This window comes from Lemur catta, chromosome 9 (assembly GCF_020740605.2).
Source record: "Lemur catta isolate mLemCat1 chromosome 9, mLemCat1.pri, whole genome shotgun sequence".
Taxonomy (NCBI): Eukaryota; Metazoa; Chordata; class Mammalia; order Primates; family Lemuridae; genus Lemur; species Lemur catta.
The window spans coordinates 56,283,652-56,304,029 of record NC_059136.1 but is presented as its reverse complement, the minus strand read 5'-3'; the positions used below and the strand labels follow the sequence as shown (position 1 = coordinate 56,304,029).

Below are 20,378 nucleotides of genomic sequence, written 5' to 3'. Positions count from 1 at the left end.
GAGAAAGAATTAGTCAGAATCTTTTACCAGGTAGGAATTTACCTGCTAGACTGATCAGATGATGGTCGTGGTGGCAGTGGTTCCACTGAAAATAATTCTTCACTGCCTTGCATAGCATCTATGCTAGTACTAGCCAGAGTAAATGGTGCGGTCGGGCGAGCAATCCCCATTCTGACAGGAACAATCAGTGACTCTGCTACATTGCACAATTCTTCTACAGCATAAGGCAGCAGTGCTTGGAATACACGCTTGCATTTTCCAATTGGTTGTGGAATAAAGTTGCTAGAGGAAAAAGGAAAATATAGGAATCTTTTCATATACATAATATTATCAGTATCTCTAAAAAAAGTATGAAAAATGATATCAAAGCAAAATCAAAAAGGATGTCTTACTTCTTCTTTTTGGATGAAGCCATTTCCACACTAAGAATGACAAAAACTCTTGCTACTGAACGTAGAAACCTCATTGTCACAGCAATAGCTTCTTCTCTACGTCCAGGTGTATATTTGTTTTGGAGTTCTTTCACTAGTGTACCTAGTAGAGTATCTAAAAGCTTTTAAAAATTGTAATCACTCTATTAATGTTAAAATATTTCACAAGATCTTCAGACATTCATAAAATGAAAGGTTCTAACAGTTTTCAATATTAACATTTCATAATAAAATCTCAAAACATTCACAAGGCCAATGATTAATTTATTCGGTACACCCACCACTCTGCTTGACATCCCAAATGCAAGATTTCTGATTTTGTGTTTGTCCCATAGTCCTATGCATATCGATTAATATTTAGAAGATAACATCGAATATATCGATATATTTTACTCCCTATAGGGTACTTACCAAAACAGGAAAGTAGATTCAAATATTTATGTTAATAAATTCATAATCCCATCTCTCGCTGAACCATTATTATTTGCTAATCTCTTTTCTATGCATGGTTTATCATACATACATACAGTTATGAATTACAGAGAACACCCAATTTCATGGTCTGTTTTTTTTAATGTTGCTCACAATAACCTTTATTTTTATATTGATTACATTTTAGTAAGTGGTGGGCTGTAATTTGATTCAACAGTCCACTATTATTGGGTACATAAAGTACTTCTATTTTCTAATTTTTCATTATTCTGGGATATGATTTTATCTTTCTAATATTGTAAATTATTTCTTTATGACAGGTTCTTAGGACACTAGTATTTTTATGGTACTTAACACTGCTAAGCTGTTTTCCAAAGAGAGGAACAAATGCAACTCGGTGTCCGAGTGTGTTCTTTTATCATAACCTCACCAACATTGGGTCTTATGGTTTAAATTCTTTCTAATTTCACAGCAAAAAAGTGTACTTGAAACACATACTTTTCATGTACTTGTAATAAACATTCAAAGAACTTACCAAAATATCTGCTGTACACTTGACTATAAGGCAATGAGTGAAACAGTCCAGCCGAATTGTGCCACTTTGTTGATTGAGGTATACTTGCTCTTCTGGCAAAAGATGGCCTATCCTACTGCTGGCACTAAGACTTGAGGGGATAGGAAAGACAGAATACACTGTAAAAAGCCTATACTAACATGGGAAATACATAAATCTAAAAATGTTTTAATGACTACATACGGGTCTTTATTCTCCTGTGACCCAAACATAATCATAGATTTCAAGGCATTCCAGTCCTGTAGGACGCGCTCCAATGCAAGCTGGGCAAATCTTGGAGGCTCTAAATCATGATCAGGCATATCTGAATCTAAAATGAAAAAGAAATGGCAAATAAGACAGAAATAAAACATACTGCTTTTCATAAATGTCAAGTTTACTCACCTTCAGGACTGGCTGTTTTTCGGTTACGATCCTCCCTGATTCGAGGTGGCCTATACTGGCAATGCTCCACTGTCTGCCTTGCAACTGTCTGTACTAAAAACAGTAAGAGGTGCTCTCCCCTGCAAAATAGAATGTTGTTTTGAGCAGGGGGAAAGGCTACTCAGAAGTGCTGTGCTCTTTCAATTTAACTTAGAGTACATCCTCAAAATCCTACTTGCCTGCTGTTTGGCAGAGTGACCAAATTAGTAGCAGTGAGTAGGCGATAAAGTAGATCAAGACGAGCAGATTTCTGTCCAGCAATTAAAGTTTTACATTTACATTTCTCCCAACAATCACAGTAGGCTGTTGGTGACGTTCGTTTGAGTCTATAAAGAATTCATACGTAAGTACAAAAACGGAAATTTCAAAAATATACAGAGGCTTATATATTGACATTATGGAGGCATAATTCATTGAAATCAAATAGAATACTTGTTAATTAATTACTAAATGCAAAATATAATTATTAAAGCTCACATAACAAGGATTACTTAGTGGTATGAAGTCTATAAAGCAATATAAAATTCCTGTGAGAAGAGGTACCCTGTAATGAATTGGGTATAGTCACATTTGGAATGTCTTCCCTAATTCCCCACAGCCCCAGTCCCATTCAAGTGGTCTTCCTATGTGCATCTAAAAAACCCTGTAAACCCTTAAATGGGCAGATATTTCTTGCTTATGTCCTCTGTCGGACAGAGACTGTCTCATTAACCATGATGCTAGCATCTAGTGCAATGAGTACACTTAATAAACAATTAATAGTAAACAGATTACCACATTTTTAGATGCTTAAAATAAGACAAAAATATGAGACAATTCTTTTAACAAAAATGATAAACATCAATGCAGTATCTATTAAAATGTTACACATATCATACATATTTAATAATTACTTATTTTAAGGTAAAATAGATGGGTTTTATAAGCCAATTCTCTATTACTTATAGTATCTACACATCTGTAGCCATTTATAGCTGATGTCCCTATAGATAATCCTGAGGAACTACAGATATTAGTGCCAGGGTATTTTATTGCTTCTTAGGTCTATGAAAACTAATAAAACTAGCTATGGTAACTCTATTACTAAATGAAAAATAAGTGCATTTGGTTTAAGAAGTAAATACAGCACAGTCCAAACATTTACCATGATTGGCTTAATACCTATGGTGATTTTCTTCTAGTAGGCCATACTACAGGGGTCCTAAGACATTGGCTGCAGAAGACAAAAAGATTCTGTAGATATGTTTCTCCTAAGACTAATCTCATCCTAGTCATAATGTATGATCATATATTTCTTAGCACACTGTCCTACTTTTAAGGAGGGATATGTTAGAACCAGCAAAAAATAAACATTTCAACAGTACATTCTAAATAAAGAACCACAATTTTATACATAACCTGACTTAAAAACACAAATTTAACCTCATGTTTTTTGAATTACGCAAAAAATTAAAACATGGCTTAGTATAGATTACTTCCAAAAAAATCCAACAATTCTTTTAACAGAAATGATAAACATCAACACAGTATCTATTAAAATGTTACACATATCATACATATTTAATAATTACTTGTTTTAAGGTAAAATAGATGGGTTTTATAAGCCTATTCTCTATTACTTATAATATCTACACATCCGTAGATATTATATAAATCTAAAGAGTTTATAACATTAAACTAAAGAAAACCAGAATTATACTCACTTGCAATCATGACCTTTATGACAAACCCTTGCACATTCCGTACAACAACACAGTGACTCCAGCAAGCCACAAGTTCGACATTCAAAAATATCCTGAAATTAAGAGTGTACTTTTAAAAGAATAATTATAAGTATGCATATATCTCACCACAATAATTATTTCTTGTATTTCCTAAAACAATTCAATTATCAATATGAGAATAAAATGTGCTCTGGAAAACAAGGAGTTATAAAAAGGTACAATGAATGTACAGTCTACAATATTATACAAATGGAAACCAAGTATTATCAGGAGCATGAAAATAATTTATACCATCTCCCAAAAGGTATTACAGTTATAAAATCTATAGCAACAGTTGTGGATCAGATTATGCTACACAGTGAAGATTTCTAATTTTTATAATATGCCATATTTAATTTAGCAATCAGCTCTTTTGCTTCATTTATTTAGTAATTAAATCAAAATTAATTTTCCTTAGAGAATTTTATAACTCAAAGTACAAAAACAATATATCAGATTTATAATTCCAAAACTGAAAACCCTTAAGTCTAGTGATGGTCATAGGAAAAAAAGAAAACATGAAGATAACATAAATACAGGGAGATGCAAAATACTTACCTGGTTAATGTGCTCTGCTCCAGTCCATGTGAAACTGCAGGTATCATTACAACATAAGACATACAAAGGAGAGTCATCAGGGTTGGTACCTGATGGGCAAACCATTCCCATAAATACATCTTCCTCTTTTTCACTTGAGGATACCTCAGCTAAAAAGATTAAGAATATCGTAGTTGATCTCAGGAAAGGACTTAATTAGCCACCTTATATTTTCTTTAAATGGGAAAGCCTTAATACATGTACACTACAAATCAGAAAGTGCACAGTACTTTTACAGCAAAGCATAATTATATCACAACCACATATGATAACAAAAACATCTGAATCCTTAGCTCTGTATCAGGCAGTTAATACTGAAGTCCTAGCTCTATTTAGCAAATTAGAGACCGTTTCATAAATTATTTATCACCAATGTTTTAAAAAGATAACTACTTTAATCTTTTAAAGGCTGGATGGCAGGAATTGATGTTCCTTAATGCTTTTTGTTAAGCAGGAACTCCAATTCAGAAGCGACGACAATAGACATCACCTACTATTTCTACAAACTTTTATCACTTCCATGAATTAAGCACTGAACATGTTCTATTAGTAATCTACCTTTATTATCAGAACATTTTACACTTCCCATTATGGAATATTCTTTTAAAAGTTAAGAAATTTATACCAGTTGGGTTTTGATGGTAAGTCAAAAGATACAATACAGACAAAAGTTCACATGAATTTTATACACACACGAGATTATCTTGATAGCTTCCAATCAATTATATCATCTACATATACAAAAATTAGGTCTGAATAATGATATGTGTACAGAAGAGAATCTATTCAAAATGAAAAGTAAGTAAATCATTTAAGACCTGAAATAAATTACCTTTTGCAATTTTCTGAGCTGTTTCTAAGATAGTAATTGCAGCAGGATAAGCTCGGCCACTTACAGCCGACATAAATGGGGTCATCCCTCTTGCATCCCTAAAACAAGAAAAATTGTACATAAAAGTATTACTTACTAATTACTTTCCTTTCAGATTATAAAATAAATATTCATGATGAAATAAAAACTAAATTTTGTTTCAGTCACAGAATGACTATTCTGTGATCTTTTAAACATATAAATATACTCCCTGATCAAGCTAACATAACAGTCAGTTTGGATTCATTTAGTGTACACTATGTGATATTGAGAAGGCCTCTCACTCGAGAGAGCTTAGTAGCAAAGGGAATATAATGCTTGATTCAGATAAATTATTTTAAATTCGCGTAATTGTCCATACGTTGCAAGTATATCAACCTCAACAGTAAAAGTTAAGCTAAGCTATATCTTCATATGAAAAGTACATTCAATCTTCTTACTTGGCAGAGAGGAGTTCTCGTAGATAGGGCTGTAGAACCACACTGTCACATAACAATTTTAATATAAAATGAGCATTCGCCTTTCGATCCTTGGATTCTACTACAGACGGTTCTGTGGAAGGACCTGTAATTAAGCAGATCCATTTGGTACCAAAACAAGAGTAAACAAGACAGAGTAAAAGAATACTCTGGCATAATATATCAGGCATGCATTAACCACCAAAACAATATTCTAGCATTAGTAATAAATAACTTAACTTCATTACAAAGAATTTAAACACATTAACACATTTTACAAATCTCAACTGATTTCTAAATATATGTATATACACACCACACATTTTCACTGACATATGGAAAGTAATTCAGAGAATTAGATGTTTTTCAAGAAAAAAAAAGTCTCCTTGAGATAAAGTGTGGATCCGTAGAACCCTCTATCCAAAGTATGTCCCTTTTTTCTTCCAAATGCCTAAGCAGACAAAATCGTACAGATTCTTACCTGGGATAGTAGAGGTGCTTGGTCCTTGACCAGTGCCAGTTGTTGCTGTGGTAAGAGATCCCACAGCGGGGGCCAGGATAAAATCAATGTCACCATCTTTCAGTAAACAGAACAGCAGGATGTACATCATTATAGGCAACATAGTCCTAACACATTCTCTTAACTGGCCTTAAGGCTTTCCTCTGCAAGCCAAAAGTCAAACTCAACAGAGGTTTAAGTGGAAATTTCTTTTCCAAACTATAAGAGAAGGGATCCACCAGGCAAATTCTCGACTTATCTTGACTAATAAAGGGACTATCTAGCTTCTTACCAGTAGAGAAATAAATATTTGACTAAGAGAGAAGTACCTGACAAGAGTCTAGAACTTTGATTTTTAAAATACAAACCCCTTGGATCAAATTTTTATAACTAAATTAGTTATAATACTCATCATGCTTTCAAATATTTCAAATTTCTAAATATACCATTAAAATGTTCAATTTCTTTTCCCATGACTTCATCTTTTTGTTAAACACTAAATAAAATTAAATAACAGATCTTACCAGGATCCATCGCAGGAGGGTCAGGAACCCAACTAGGGGGAGCTATAGGGGGTGAAACTGGATCCTGGTGGTCACTGGATGAAGCTCCAGCTTCATGTCTACCCAAACCAGCTGCTCTCAACGAACGTCTCATCATTTCCCGTAATCTCAAACTAAAAGAACATGGACAAAATCAGTGTTCACTACCATGTCTGAACATAATGAAAAGGTGTACAGAACTTCTCATCTGAAATCAAAGTATGTTCTACAAAGGAAACACTCCAGGCAAGGGATATGAAGTACAAATGCCAAATTCTGGAATCACAGAATAAGTCACTGAGGGACAGAAATAAAACTGGGGGGCTTCTAGTACCCCATTCAGAACTAAACCACTATATTAATCTCCTACACAAACTTAAACACAGGGAACAAAAGTTGCAGTGAAGTAAGATTAGGAGAATAATCTTTCATACAGTTAAGATAAATGAACAGCTAAACATTAAAACAAAAAAATTTTCTGTCCCGTTTATAATCAGAATTAGTTTGATAATAGACAGCAAACCTACTGATCAGCACAAAACCAATACTGTTCACCTACTAAATCCCTTTTCATGATATCAAAAGTAATTGAACTAATAGCCACACAAGTAGTTTTAAAACAAAGACCAATTTAGATTTATTTTTATACCAAAAAAAAAAAATTCAACAGTACAACTTGCATCCCAATGAAATTAATGAGTGAAACTAGAGCTTGTAAATATGTTGTTAAGATTAATGTCTGGGTGTGATTTTTTCTCTCCTGCTATAAAAAAATACTGTACAAATATGCACATCACTAAAAAGAAAAAGAAATAATCACAAACACAGACTTTGTAAGGGGAACTAGTAACTACCTATACAAAAATCTATACTTTACCTCTGAATAAGATCTCACAAAGGCTACAAAAATAACACATTTAGAACTAGCAACGATTTAAGAGAAAGCACAAAAGGCAAATCCCTTCTGCCACAATTTTAGAGCTTCTAAAGTGCATAAGGAGTAAAAACTCTGGTTTAAGGGCCAGGCAACACACAGGGACTTTATTCTCCCATGTAGACTCGATCCCAAAGATATGACATTCTGATGTGAAAGACCTAACAACTTACTAGGAAGGCATAATAAATCTAAAAATAAGTAATTTCAAAAGTTTTATTAATGTTTGAATCTCAGTTGCAATTATTATTTAATCTGAGGGTAAATGTGTTTTTCCATATCAATACATTTTTAATTTTATAAGGAAATGTTTTTTTAAGCATTCACAATAATTACGTTAGAGGCTACTTTCAGGAACACATCTATTTTATAAGGCTTATTTACAATGTACTTTTTGGAATAAAAACACTCTGTGGAAGAGTCTGCAAAGTAAAATTTCATGTCTCAAATAATATATTTGCTATTATAGTATTTACTATTAAAAAATACCTATATTTAGTTCTTTTATAGTATCAACGTCTTCTTTTTCCCAATTTAGAAATTTGAATTTAGGAGTTTTTTTTATAATACGAAAGGGAGCATGGCACAGTAATTATTTCAGTCAAGGTCACTTCCCTGTCCAAAGACATCACCCACAGGAAAAGGCGGAATCCTTACCAGTAACAGCACACACCATGGTGACTGTTCACACTGTGATGCTCCTATACAATTTTAATTAAGCTCGACACAGACACTTGATATTCTAATGTGTCGTAGTCAAAGTACAGAGGAAAAAATCAACAATAATTGGGAGGCAGTGCCAATAACCTGAAAATAAATGCATGCTTTGGCCTTATCAAGAATGCTTACACCAGGGTCACAAACTCAATGCCTAATGGGTCAAAAAGGTAAAATAAATGAGTAAAGGGTAGTCAGGTGTAAGAAACAGGGAGCAGTGAGAAACTAGAGGCATACATGCTCATCTAAAGGCATTCAAATTAAAAAAAAAAGAAATGACATTGCACAGGCCAAACAAAACATATGTGGGCTATTCCCCAACCTCTAGCTTAGAGTTCATTAAGAATAAATGAAGATAAATTGAGACCATAGTCTCATCTTGAACTTGCAAACTCCCAACTTTGTTGTTGTGATGTAGTCAATTCAATATTAAATGAGGGGGTCATTCCTTGTCATTTTTTAAATTGTCCTTAACCTCTTTTCTTCATTAGGTCTTGGGAACATTTTTAAATACAATGCCCAGCTCCTCATATAGATTCTTAAAAAACAAAAAACAAAAAACAAAAAAAGAAAATTATTCTTCAAGATGTTGTACACAATTCATGAAGATTCACCTGTATCCTCAGTGGCTGAGGACAATACTGAGGAGATACCACCTTGGCTGCTAAGATTCAGAGTTTTGACATTTCTTCGTATAGGCTTGCCTGGAGTCATCGTATTTTCTGACAATATGGAAGAATTCAAGGATGATGTAATTTCCTCTTTGTAAGCACGTTATATCCATGCTACAGAAGCCTTAGAATCCAGTCATGTTCAAACATAACACTGTGACAAAAAAGCGAAGGTCATGTGTCTTCCAGATTAACAATCTCTAGAGTACATACACCTGCAATCAGATGCATCAATCAAGCTTTCCACTACATCTGCCCATTGTACTCAGGAACTATTGAGTCACATAATAAAACTTCTGAGTCAAATCATCATCTGAAGGCATTTAACAGTATTCCATTCAATATTGAAATTGCATCAGTTTTGAGCTTACAGCTCATGATCCCAGCCTGCATACTCATCAAGGGACATCGCCTAGAAAATCCATTGTAGGCTAGAGGAGGGTTTCACTTCAATGAAGCAGAGTCTGTGGACTTCCTACTGCCCGGCGTGGATAATAAGACTCCTGTGCTTTCATCTGTTCAACCGGCAGCCCTGAGTTTGAACTGGTTAAGAGCACTGCAGTGAAATCTTCGGCAAATTCCTCAAAGGAGCTTACTCTGCAAATTATTTCTGTGAGCAACACATCACCCACTCTTGAAGCTCCTTTTAGTCTTTGCCTTCAAAATAATCCTTACAAGAAAAAAAGATGGCAGCACTGGCACTGGACCAAGCATATCAGAGTCCAACTTGATTTGTACCTGTAATTTCCCTGAGGAAATGAAATACCTGAAATAATTCAGACACTAATTTCTTCATGAAGAATTTAAGTTGCTTTCCACTTTAGACCAAACACTTTGTCTGACTAGTAAAGTCCTAAATAAATAAACTGGTGATAATTTCCACTTTGTATAGTCTACATAATGCTTTTGTGCTGTTATAAATTATAATTTGATCACCCACAAATAGTTTTAGATAAACCTCACTTCAGGATGTTTTTGAACCTGGGAAGCTATCAAGTTGGTAGCCTTCCTGGTGCCAGTTGAAGAATAAGCATTTTTAAAGGGATAGATAAATATGTAACAGAAAATAGACAAGGAGAGTCTTCATTTTAAATAGACTTTACAATCTATCACATTAGCACACGGTGAGCAGTGCTTCCATTAATGATCTGTCAGTAACCAAGAATTTTGGCTCCTTGTTATCCAGAATAAATGTGCTTTTTCATACAGAAAGAAAACTCTATCCTGAATTCTTTATATCCATCATCTAGTCAAACACCTAGCAATTTTTAATGGGTTATAAAGCTTTGTCCATCCCACAACTCAGAAAGCCTGAAAATTTAAACACCAAATATTCATGATGCACACCAGCCTTTCGTGTCTTCCCAGATTAAAAATATCTGAGAAAATGACCTAAATAAGTAATCTGAAAATAAAAGATTGAAGTTCTTTCTATTATTATATTGTTCTCCAACTAAAGAAAATAATTTCCTAGAAAGCAAGAATGATGAATTTAGAACATATTCAAAGAATCAAGCTTAAACTGCTTATCTAAATTATCTCCAATTTATAAAGTGTCCTAGAGTCTACTTTTCTATATGTAAGCTCTAATTAGTTTTTACCAGATATTTTTCCCAGGGTGTAATTGGGAGGAACAAACAAAACAAAAAAGGACCCACCAATTCATGTATATGACAGGTAAGAGACACACTGCTTTCTGTACTTTGGTGTTTTTTCCTCCAATTAAACTTTCTGGGTAAAAAGCACATTACCTTCGGCTACTTGATGATCCAGCCCGATTACCTGGGCCATTACTTGAAACAACTGATATTGCATTTGCAATGGCCTCAACAGCAGAAAGCCTTTCTGCAAATGTATTTCTTTCAGACCGCTCTGCTTCTGAAACATAAAAGAAAAAATTAGGATGGATTTAAATTTCAAAAATAACTAATATATTGAGTATGTACTGGCCAATAAATGCTAACTGCTATATATTTAGTGCTTTAACTCACATACTAGATAACCAGTCATTTAATTTTTCCTCCTTTATAACAATAAACACTTAAGACAGATTGAACTATGACCTTTAATATGTGATTCATTTCCTTATCTGTCTTATTTCTCAACCCCTAAAGGTCAAAAAGAAGGTGATTAATAAGTAGACTGAAATTTAGCTTTCACTACCAAGAAAGAAAAAGAGCCATTTATCAGTGTTTCAGTCTCAGTTTATATACCTCTTATAATCGTTCAGTGATTCAATGATAATAATATAAATAAAGGTCAGAAACCTGCAAACAACTATTCAAAACTGTAGCTACCAGATTATCAGCAGCAGAATTCTAAATAAGGAAAAACATTATGCATCACACAGTTGCACTTTAGGTTTTCAGTTTCTCCCTTCATTTAGCCAATTAAAAACTTTATGGCCAAAAAAGCTAAACTTTCCAAAAGCATCCAACAACTCAACTAAGTGACTTTTCCCATCTACATTCTAAGAATTGGGATAAAAATTGCCACAATATAACTTGGCTTAACTTGCTAAATCATTCCCATGGCAATAATAGTCGCCTGCAATTATAATATCAATAAAGCTCATTCAGTATTACATATCCATTTTGTATATATATCATAGAGAATATTATTAAAAACAATAAAAACACATTGATGAAAAATGTATTTGCTTGTGTTAACATACCCTATTTTTACCTTCTGAGAAAGTAAAAAGAAACTCCAAGATTTTACAAAACCAAGTAAAAAAGTACACACAAATTCTTTATAGTGATTTGCTTTTCTTTCCTTTAACAATATTTTCAAAACTGCCTAAAACTCCTTTTAAAGACTTTGTTTTAGCTCTTAATCTCACCCTCTTCTTCTTTAGTTTCTTTATTGCTGGTAGGAAAGCAAACTGATACACAAGCATGCAAAATATTTCGATTTCCATCACATCTGTGGCTGATGAATGTCTGTAGCATCTGTAGATTTTGCTCTAAAACAACTGCTTGCTCAAGATTCATAAGATATTGTCGACAGGCCTCATAGTCACAGCGTAGAATGTGTTGCATTAAGGTTTGTTTCTGTGCTCAGACAAATTGGGGAAAAAAAATTTCAATGAATTTGAACAGCATATTACATATGTCAGAAATTTCTCATGGCCAAAACAATAACATACAAGCAGATCTGCAAATAAGTAGAGACAATTTCAGGTGGCCTGGCAAAAGTGGTAGAACTTGGGGGTACCCTTTAAGCAGTGCGTACAATTGACAGGAATAGAAATGGGAGCATAAACTTCTATAAAGGACTAGTAAATATCTTTACCTTTCACAACTAACTCAACTCTTCCATGTACAATGAATAAACAAACGGAAGCAGCTGGATTTGGCATGTAGGCTATGGTTGGCCAATCTCTGGTTTATACTACATGTTATATAACTATCAAATTGGAACCCTCTTGTTAACCAATTAAGCAAAAGGTACAAATTTTATTCCAAATTTATTCTCACCCTCTTATGCTCTTCAAGGTTATATTACACTGTGGTACATAAAAACCAAAATCTTCAACTCTCCTAGAATCACGACAGGTACAATTCTGCAAGGTGACAACTAATGTACTTAATTGTCAGAGACGATGGTACTGATAAGTATTCATAAAACATATCATTACCTGACAAACACAGCATGAACACCAAGAAGTTCAAATGTACTTCTTTGAGAATGGAAAATGATAGTTTTGGAATATTTAATGGACTGAATATAAAGTTTTAGTTTTATAAAACAAATTTGTTCATTTTAACTACCTCTAGGAACTAGAAAAAAGGTGGGGAAAAAAGCGTGTTGGAGTACAAAAGGAAGAAAACTGCATTTGAACAACTTGCCACCTTCCCAAAAACTACCTAAATAAGCTCTCCTCTCCCCTAAACTTTATGGGGAGGAGGAGGTTAAAACTGGGGGACAGGTATCCACACAACGAAATACAGCTAGGCTGGGCATGGTGGCTCATGCCTGTAATCCTAGCACTTTGGGAGGCTGAGGCAGGACGACTGCCTGAAGTCAGGTGTTCGAGACCAGCCCGAGCAAGAACGAGAGACCCTGTCTCTATAAAAAATAGAAAAATTAGCCAGGCATGGTAGCATGTGCCTGTAGTCCCAGCAACTTGGGAGGCTAAGGCAGGACGATCACTTAAACTCAGGAGTTTGAGGTTACTGTGAGCTATGACAACACCAACACACTGTAACCTGGGCAAGAGAGCTAGACCCTGTCTCAAAAAGGAAAGGGGGAGGGAAAAAAAAGAAAGAAAGAAGAAAAGGAGAAAAGAGAAGAGAATGGAATAGGGGAGGGGAGAAAAGGGGAGGAGGAGAGAGGAGTTCAAGTTATCTTTGTTTCTAACCTGGATTATTGTGTTAATCTGATTTCTAAACTTCTGTTCTCCACCAACTGCTCTCTAAACCACTGCCCCGCCCCCACCACTATTAATCTTTTTACAAAATCAGATCATGGTATTCACCAGCTTAAAATCCATCTCCACCTAGCTTTCAGGGAAAAATTTAGTTCCCTTAGGTTAGCACACAAGGCACACTAGTACCTCTCTACAGCTATCAGTTGCTACTAACTGATCCATGACTTCTCTTTCATATCCAAAGGATGTACCCATTTCCCCAACATATTAATGAGATTCACAAAGGTTGCTCTGATAACACCTCACACCTTCATCCCTGTAAGGATCTTTATCTGATCATTCAAAATTCTATCCAGGTATCACACTTCCTCAGAGAACCATTCTGTACACAGCCTGATTTGTATCTCTCCCCATTGTGCTCCCAAAACACTGTGGCTCTCTCAAACACTTAAATTATACCATAATCACTGATATACTTGCCTCTGTTGTCCTAAAAGTAAACTATTAGCTCTTGTAGGGAAGAAAGAAGCAATGGATGATCTATCCGAGATTGTCTCTCTAGACTTTAGTAGTAACTTCTGAATTAAAAAAAGGTGAGTAGCTTCAAAACTCAAATTACCTCTACAGCCATGATGATAATAGCAGCTTTCTTTTTGATTGTTGAATTGGCAGGAAGATTTATTAAAGAATGTACACCCATTCCAAGACTACTAATAGGTGGAAGATCAAGCCAATCAGGATCCCTTATTCCTCCCATGCAATCTTTGGCCATTGGGTAGATAGTACCATTTCCATCTCGAAGAATAATAGGAGACTCCTGTAATAGAGAGATAATAATACAGTTTGATGCCTAATCAAAAAAATGTATCTCTGATTTTTATAATAGGTATAATTTATTTTCAACTTAGATGTTAGTAATAATGATCAAATAAGAAAACTAGTATTAAGATGTGCTGAATATTCCAAATTCTTCAACAGTGTACTAACAAGCAAACCAGAGTCAGATCCCAAACTTCACAAAAATGCCATTGTTGTTATAGCACTTTTCAAAAGCAAAAATGAGCCTCTACCTGGCCAGCAGTGAAAATGGCTACATTCCTCTCATTCTGACCAAGGAAAGCAATGCTGCTTGTAGGGAAATTATTTTCCTGTTCTGCTTTTCCTGTAGCAAGATCAAAGATACAGTACCGTACCCAGTTTCCAGTCTTCAAAACAGCATGCACACCTTCAGAAGCACATAAATGAAAAGAAAAAGTGTTATACATATTTAATAATCTCTAATGAGTATCTAAGGACACATTTGTAAATCAATTCAAACATCCATTCCATTCTCTAATGTTATACACAGGGGATAAAAAATGGCCAGTGCCTCAAACCACTTTATCCTACTCCCATTTACTACACAAGTATTAACAGGATATAGAATATGCTAGCTGAAAAAGTTTTAAAATCTTTACCTTTGGAATCTACATTCACTGCTAATATTTCTGTTTTTTCAGGTATACAAAGCTTTTTAGGAGTCCTTTGGAAACAGTCAGGAACTTTTGGTGTTCCACCAGTTTTGACAACCTGCATGACACAAAAGGAATTCTGCTTTCAAACTCTATAACATACTCAAGGAGTGAGTCCCAATATTCACCTACTGAGTGACTCCTCTACACTTATTTACCTGCAATTCATCAATTCTAAGTAACCTACAATCCTGCAGGAGAGAAGAAGGATCAGCATCTGGACCAGAGCTGCTCTGACAGTTTGTGTTACTGGACGTTCCTGGAAATTTTACAGCAACATAGGCACCATCCACTTTTAGCACCTAGAAGTATAGGCAAATACAGTGAATAGTAACAATAGCTTACATGAAATCGATATGCAAATTCTATCCCCTGAATTAATTTAACATTGAAGGCATTTAAATCCTTATGAGTATGTTTCTTCAATGATCACCAAGTTATGAAATTAACCTGGACAAACTCACCAAAGCTTTGCTCTTGATGTGTACAGTCAATCAGGCCTCATTTGCTAGAGAAAAACTGACCCCGATAGCCAGTGATTACAGTCTGTGAATGTTTGGCAGTCAACTGAAAAACTTAAGTATAACCCATGAACTCCACCCATTTTCTCTCCTTTTTAGTTTACAGCGGCACTATCCAACAGAACTTTCTCAACAATGGTAATGTTCTATATCGGCAATGTCCAATATGGTAGCCATTAGCCATTAAGTGGCTACTGAACACTAGAGATGGAGCTAATGTGACTGAGGAATTGACCTTTTAAAGTTATTTAATTGTAATAAATTTAAATAGCCACATATATACCTAGTGGCTACCATACTGATCAACACAGTCAGCTACTTAATGCTTTTGATTTTGAGCCAGTGGCATCTCAGAAGAAAATATCTTGGCCATAAACATTTCTATTTTGAGAACTGAATGGAAGAGTACATGAGAAAGGCCTTTGTAAATTGCAGAGCATGGCATATCTGCTCTTTAAGCACAAATGAAAGACTATCACATTTTAGTAATAGAAACTAATGAACAATACAATTTATGGAATATCTACAATTTATTTTGTAGATATTCCACAGGTGTAGGTACATTTTAAGTATGTGTCAGGAGAAAGGTGACATTAATGGCATTCCAGCTGATGGTCTCTATTTACCTGGTTTATAGGCAAAACCTTCTTCAGGAAAAAAGAAAGTGGAAGGTGACAAAGAAAGTAATAAGATTTTTTTGGTATTAAGAAAGAATTTTAAATATTATGGAACATGAACTCAATTAGAACTGTCTAATAATTACAAAGAATAGACTCCATCAAAAAGTAATGTATCTCTGTGCAAATTTCCTATGAATCTAAAATTATTCCAAAATAACATGTTTAAAAAAGCAGTATGTTACCATAAATTCTCAAGGAGAGGCATTATTTCTTAATCTGTCAGGGACAGAGGAGACAGTTCTGCATCAGATTCAGAGATGCACCTCAAGAAACCACTAAAGGTGATAAATAAAACAGCCTTGAAGAAACGACTCACAGATGCCAACCATAAATCCTTAAATAACCAGTATCATTATAGTTCTGTTAGTAATTAATTCTTAGATATTTTCAACAAACCTTGCCAACGGGAACATTCTTAACATCTTCCACAAAAACGACTTCCCGAAGAGACCACTGCTCTTCATTCACTTTTTCCTCTTCTTTAGGGGCAGGAGTTGACCGTCGTCGTTCTTAGACAACAACAAAATGGTAAGTACCAAAAAGAAAATGTAAAAGAGACTTTATAGATTTCATCTAAATATATTTTAAACAATCATCCTTAAAGGGATACATAATTGAGATTTCTAAATAAAAATTTCATTAACTACTGCTTTACGATTTGGAGTTTTACGATCAACTTCTACTTCAAATAAATTCATAGTAAAAAGCAGCTACAACCGTTAATGCCTAACTATATTAACAGGACTACAACAAACAACTGCAAAGAAGGGGGGCAGGGGAACATATTTTGGACTCTCAAAGTTAGAGTTTTCTGACCAAGGTTTGAAAAGGAAGATCTGCTAGACTGTTAAAATTATCACATAAGTATTAAAGTCTAATTTTCAATTTCCTAAGTTGTAAATCAACTATCCTGTAAAATTTATTTTGTGGAACTTAAATCTTATAATTCCACAGTGCAGTAGTATGTCTAGGTTTATAAATTATACAAATTCTGAGCAAAAGTTGTGACTAAGCTGTAACCGATTTATAATAGGAGTCTCAACAAAGATGGATAATAAATTTTCTAAGCTAGTGGCAGTTATATTTTTAAAAACTATAATTCTTAAAAACAGAAAATCAACACTGTAAATACTATTTTTCCGTTTTAAAAAAGCTGTGCAAAAAAGAAAAGTCAAAGTACTAGAAACAAAATTTTACATATAAAAAGATATAAAACATGATATGAGTTGCCGCAAATCAGAAACAAACTAAACACAGCTGTCTGCTGGGAACCTTATTTTGACCAATGCGTACAACACATAACACTTACTATATGGCATCGATGCACTGCTGGCAATTGAGGACGCATCACTACATGTGGACGCTGGAGATGGTGGAGGACCCATTTCTGTTTTCACTGGTTCCTGCTTACTCTCAGGCCTGAGATAAGAAAAAGTAAGATTCTCCTTATAATTAGGAAAATAATATAGGAGAAATTTGTCAAAGACTGTATTTTTAAGACAGGTCTATGCTTATAGGGGTACGAAATACAGAAAACTTTAAATGGTATTTTTTTAAGACTAAGGACTGAAAAGGGTATATAATACATACTTTCAAATAATGTTTTAATGCAGTTAAGAAAAATATACCACATAAAGCTATCAATAACTTGCGGCAGTGATTCAGATAAGCTTTATTCGTATTCATATATAGAGCAAACAAGGAACTGGTATAAAGCAAGATTAGTTAGGGTACAGTACTTACTTAGCTTCAGTAGTTTTGCTAGCTTTTTCCATGCTTTTCAAGCTCTCAGGAGATCTAAGTTGAAATCTACAGCTGTCATTCATATTCCAAACAGACTCCATTAAGACACCAACTTTAGGAATCCCAGCACTAATGGAAAATGCAACTGCTCCAGCATGATAAAGAGGATTATTTCTTAAGCATACCTGGCAAACAAAAGAAAACCACCATCAAGATGATACAATTTTAAAACTAACTAGAATATTTATTTCAAATGTATAAAAACACAATACATAAAAGTGCTACTTCCTAGGTTTTCCAAATCACATAATCAATAAGGCTTAAGAAAGCATCAACTTAAAGGTCTTCATCAAGAAATTTGTTCCTAAAATGAAGGAGCAGGAATAATTTCAGCATGTTTACTAGAAATTTAACATTAACTTTAAAAATTCACGAAGCAAATGCCTCAACCATTCTGCTACAAAGAAACAAAACAGAAATGGCACAGAAGAAACTAAAAGGGGTTATCATTAAAAAGATGAAATGTGAACAAAACAATCACACATTTTGTCTGTTTCCTATAATTTGAAATTATTTTCTTCTTTAATTCACGATGCTGTATACACTGTAACTTTGTCTCTGGTGGATATTCTTCCCCCCAGAAGACTTTTTTTCTATTAGCCAAAAACTTCAATGGATAATTTAATTTTTCTTTAATAAAAAAAAAAAAAAAAAGGATATGTAGACATTAGTGTTAAAGTTTCACTGAGTTCAGGAGTCAATAACCTATAAAATTCTCCCCGTCAGGAACTAACCTCAGGTCATACTCTAAAAACCAATGGCCTGCAAGATGACACTGTGAAATGTGCCAGCCATAGCTCCATCTATGGAGCCATTATTATATGAACACAATATGTAATGATATGAATATTATTTCTGGAGATCTTTTTTGATATCACCAATAGCCCAATGTTACTGACATTTTGTTCAGTCATCCCATAACTGATGATTAGGTTATATTGATCAGTGGAATCTATGATGATCGTGATTTTTGGTGGCTTATAGTTAAATGTAAGAGACACAAGATGGTGGTGCATTTGAGAAGAATAAGAACTAGAAACCAAGAACCACTGGCTTAGAGTTGCAGTTCTATCAAAGAATAGTTGTGTATCATTAATTAGTTTTGTGGTATACAATGAACAGTTCTGAAGAGCAGGCTTCTTAGAAAAGGCATGTCCTCCTTAGCTGTGACTTGAAGGAAATTTTTACCCAGAAATTTTCAGAAAAGACTGGTGAAAGCTTATAGCCTGAAAGAGGATCAGTAAGAAAGAAGACTTAAATTGAAAGAGAAATGTGGCATAATATAATACATTATTTATTAATCCCTTCTTATAAAATAAATGCACCTTATAAGACAAGGAGGTATGTATCCAGGGTTTAGCATATAACAAGATATGCAATAAATGTTTGGTAAATACACTATTCTCAACAATTATGATCTGTGAATGCAGGCACAGAAGAAAACTCTTAAGTGACCAACAGTTCTTTCTAACATTAACACATGAATACTTTCCTGGTTTTGCAAGTGTGACTGCCTTAAACCTTCAGTTTTTTACAGCACAACAAAATTTACTTTTACACCCAGGTATATTAATATGCTGCTATCTTCAAGCAATTTAGTGCCAAGTTATTTTATTTAAAGCTTTTCATCAGTGCATCTTTAAAGTATTTTTGTACCATATAAAGACATACAACTATAGTGTACCCATAATAATTGAAAATAAAAAATGTTTTTTCTGTCCTCCCTGCCTACAGTAATGCCATCCCACCTGCTAATAAGGCAGCTGCTATTATGTAAGTGCAGTTGATAAGGAACTTTGAGACTATCAGACATCAGTATTTGAACTGAATGGGAAAAGAGAAAGTCTTAGAAGAGTGGGTGGGGCTCAGGTGGCAGGGGTGCACACAAGCGCTGTCCAAAGAAACTACTATAAATAATTAGGGCTGAATAATAATAATGTTCAGAAGAGTTGGTAATTGCTAAAAACTTTCTCACTGGAAGGCCACGAAAAGAGTCAGAACAAGACAACCATGAGCAGGGCAAAAAAAATTAGAGCCATGGACAAAAAAGAACAGGCACATTTAAGCTGGGTTGTGTAAAAAAAAAAGAAAAAGTACTTTAAGTTAATAGTAGCAACCAGGGACTAGCTACTTTTTAAGGCATAGGAAATATAGCTGAAACCACCTTGTAGTGATGAGAAAAGAACTGAATTAAGGGAACAGATGAGGAAATTAACAGCACATTATATAATAAAATGATTTTGTCTAAGTTTTGAGGATTATAAAGTTCTTAAACATTCATTACAGCATTTGTTATAATAAATATAAGCATCAAGTTTTATCCTTTAACTTATATCAAATTCTTTTGATCTAAAGACCCCTTTTTCACTATTAAATATGACCGAGTATTCCAAAACTCTTTTGTTTAGGTAGGTGATATCTAATTTTAATAATTAGTAAATTAAACTTCAGTAAATTAAACACATTAGTAATAGAAACTGAGAAATTTAATATAAACAACAATTGTATGTTTTTAGAGACAGGGTGTCACTCTGTTTCCCAAGCTGGAGTGCAATGGCACAATCACAACTCACTGCAAC

The 20,378-nt window shown here is 34.2% G+C and overlaps 1 protein-coding gene across 3 annotated transcripts in view; it reads right to left on the bottom strand.

The window, feature by feature from the left end:
- The window catches only part of UBR5 (ubiquitin protein ligase E3 component n-recognin 5), a 126,890-nt gene that overhangs the window by 33,915 nt on the left and 72,597 nt on the right, over window positions 1-20,378 (bottom strand). For all 3 annotated transcript variants that reach the window (XM_045561919.1, XM_045561920.1, XM_045561921.1), the window contains 21 exons: window positions 17,740-17,924; window positions 17,306-17,415; window positions 16,393-16,505; window positions 14,954-15,097; window positions 14,742-14,853; window positions 14,355-14,509; window positions 13,904-14,101; window positions 11,755-11,965; window positions 10,664-10,790; window positions 6,573-6,724; window positions 6,031-6,126; window positions 5,532-5,655; window positions 5,053-5,150; window positions 4,182-4,330; window positions 3,564-3,655; window positions 2,040-2,186; window positions 1,822-1,940; window positions 1,621-1,747; window positions 1,399-1,528; window positions 393-553; window positions 43-282 (listed from right to left, as the gene is read on the bottom strand). In XM_045561919.1, coding sequence (XP_045417875.1) covers window positions 43-282; window positions 393-553; window positions 1,399-1,528; window positions 1,621-1,747; window positions 1,822-1,940; window positions 2,040-2,186; window positions 3,564-3,655; window positions 4,182-4,330; window positions 5,053-5,150; window positions 5,532-5,655; window positions 6,031-6,126; window positions 6,573-6,724; window positions 10,664-10,790; window positions 11,755-11,965; window positions 13,904-14,101; window positions 14,355-14,509; window positions 14,742-14,853; window positions 14,954-15,097; window positions 16,393-16,505; window positions 17,306-17,415; window positions 17,740-17,924 — 2,990 coding nt within the window. The remainder of the gene's footprint in view (window positions 1-42; window positions 283-392; window positions 554-1,398; window positions 1,529-1,620; window positions 1,748-1,821; window positions 1,941-2,039; window positions 2,187-3,563; window positions 3,656-4,181; window positions 4,331-5,052; window positions 5,151-5,531; window positions 5,656-6,030; window positions 6,127-6,572; window positions 6,725-10,663; window positions 10,791-11,754; window positions 11,966-13,903; window positions 14,102-14,354; window positions 14,510-14,741; window positions 14,854-14,953; window positions 15,098-16,392; window positions 16,506-17,305; window positions 17,416-17,739; window positions 17,925-20,378) is intronic.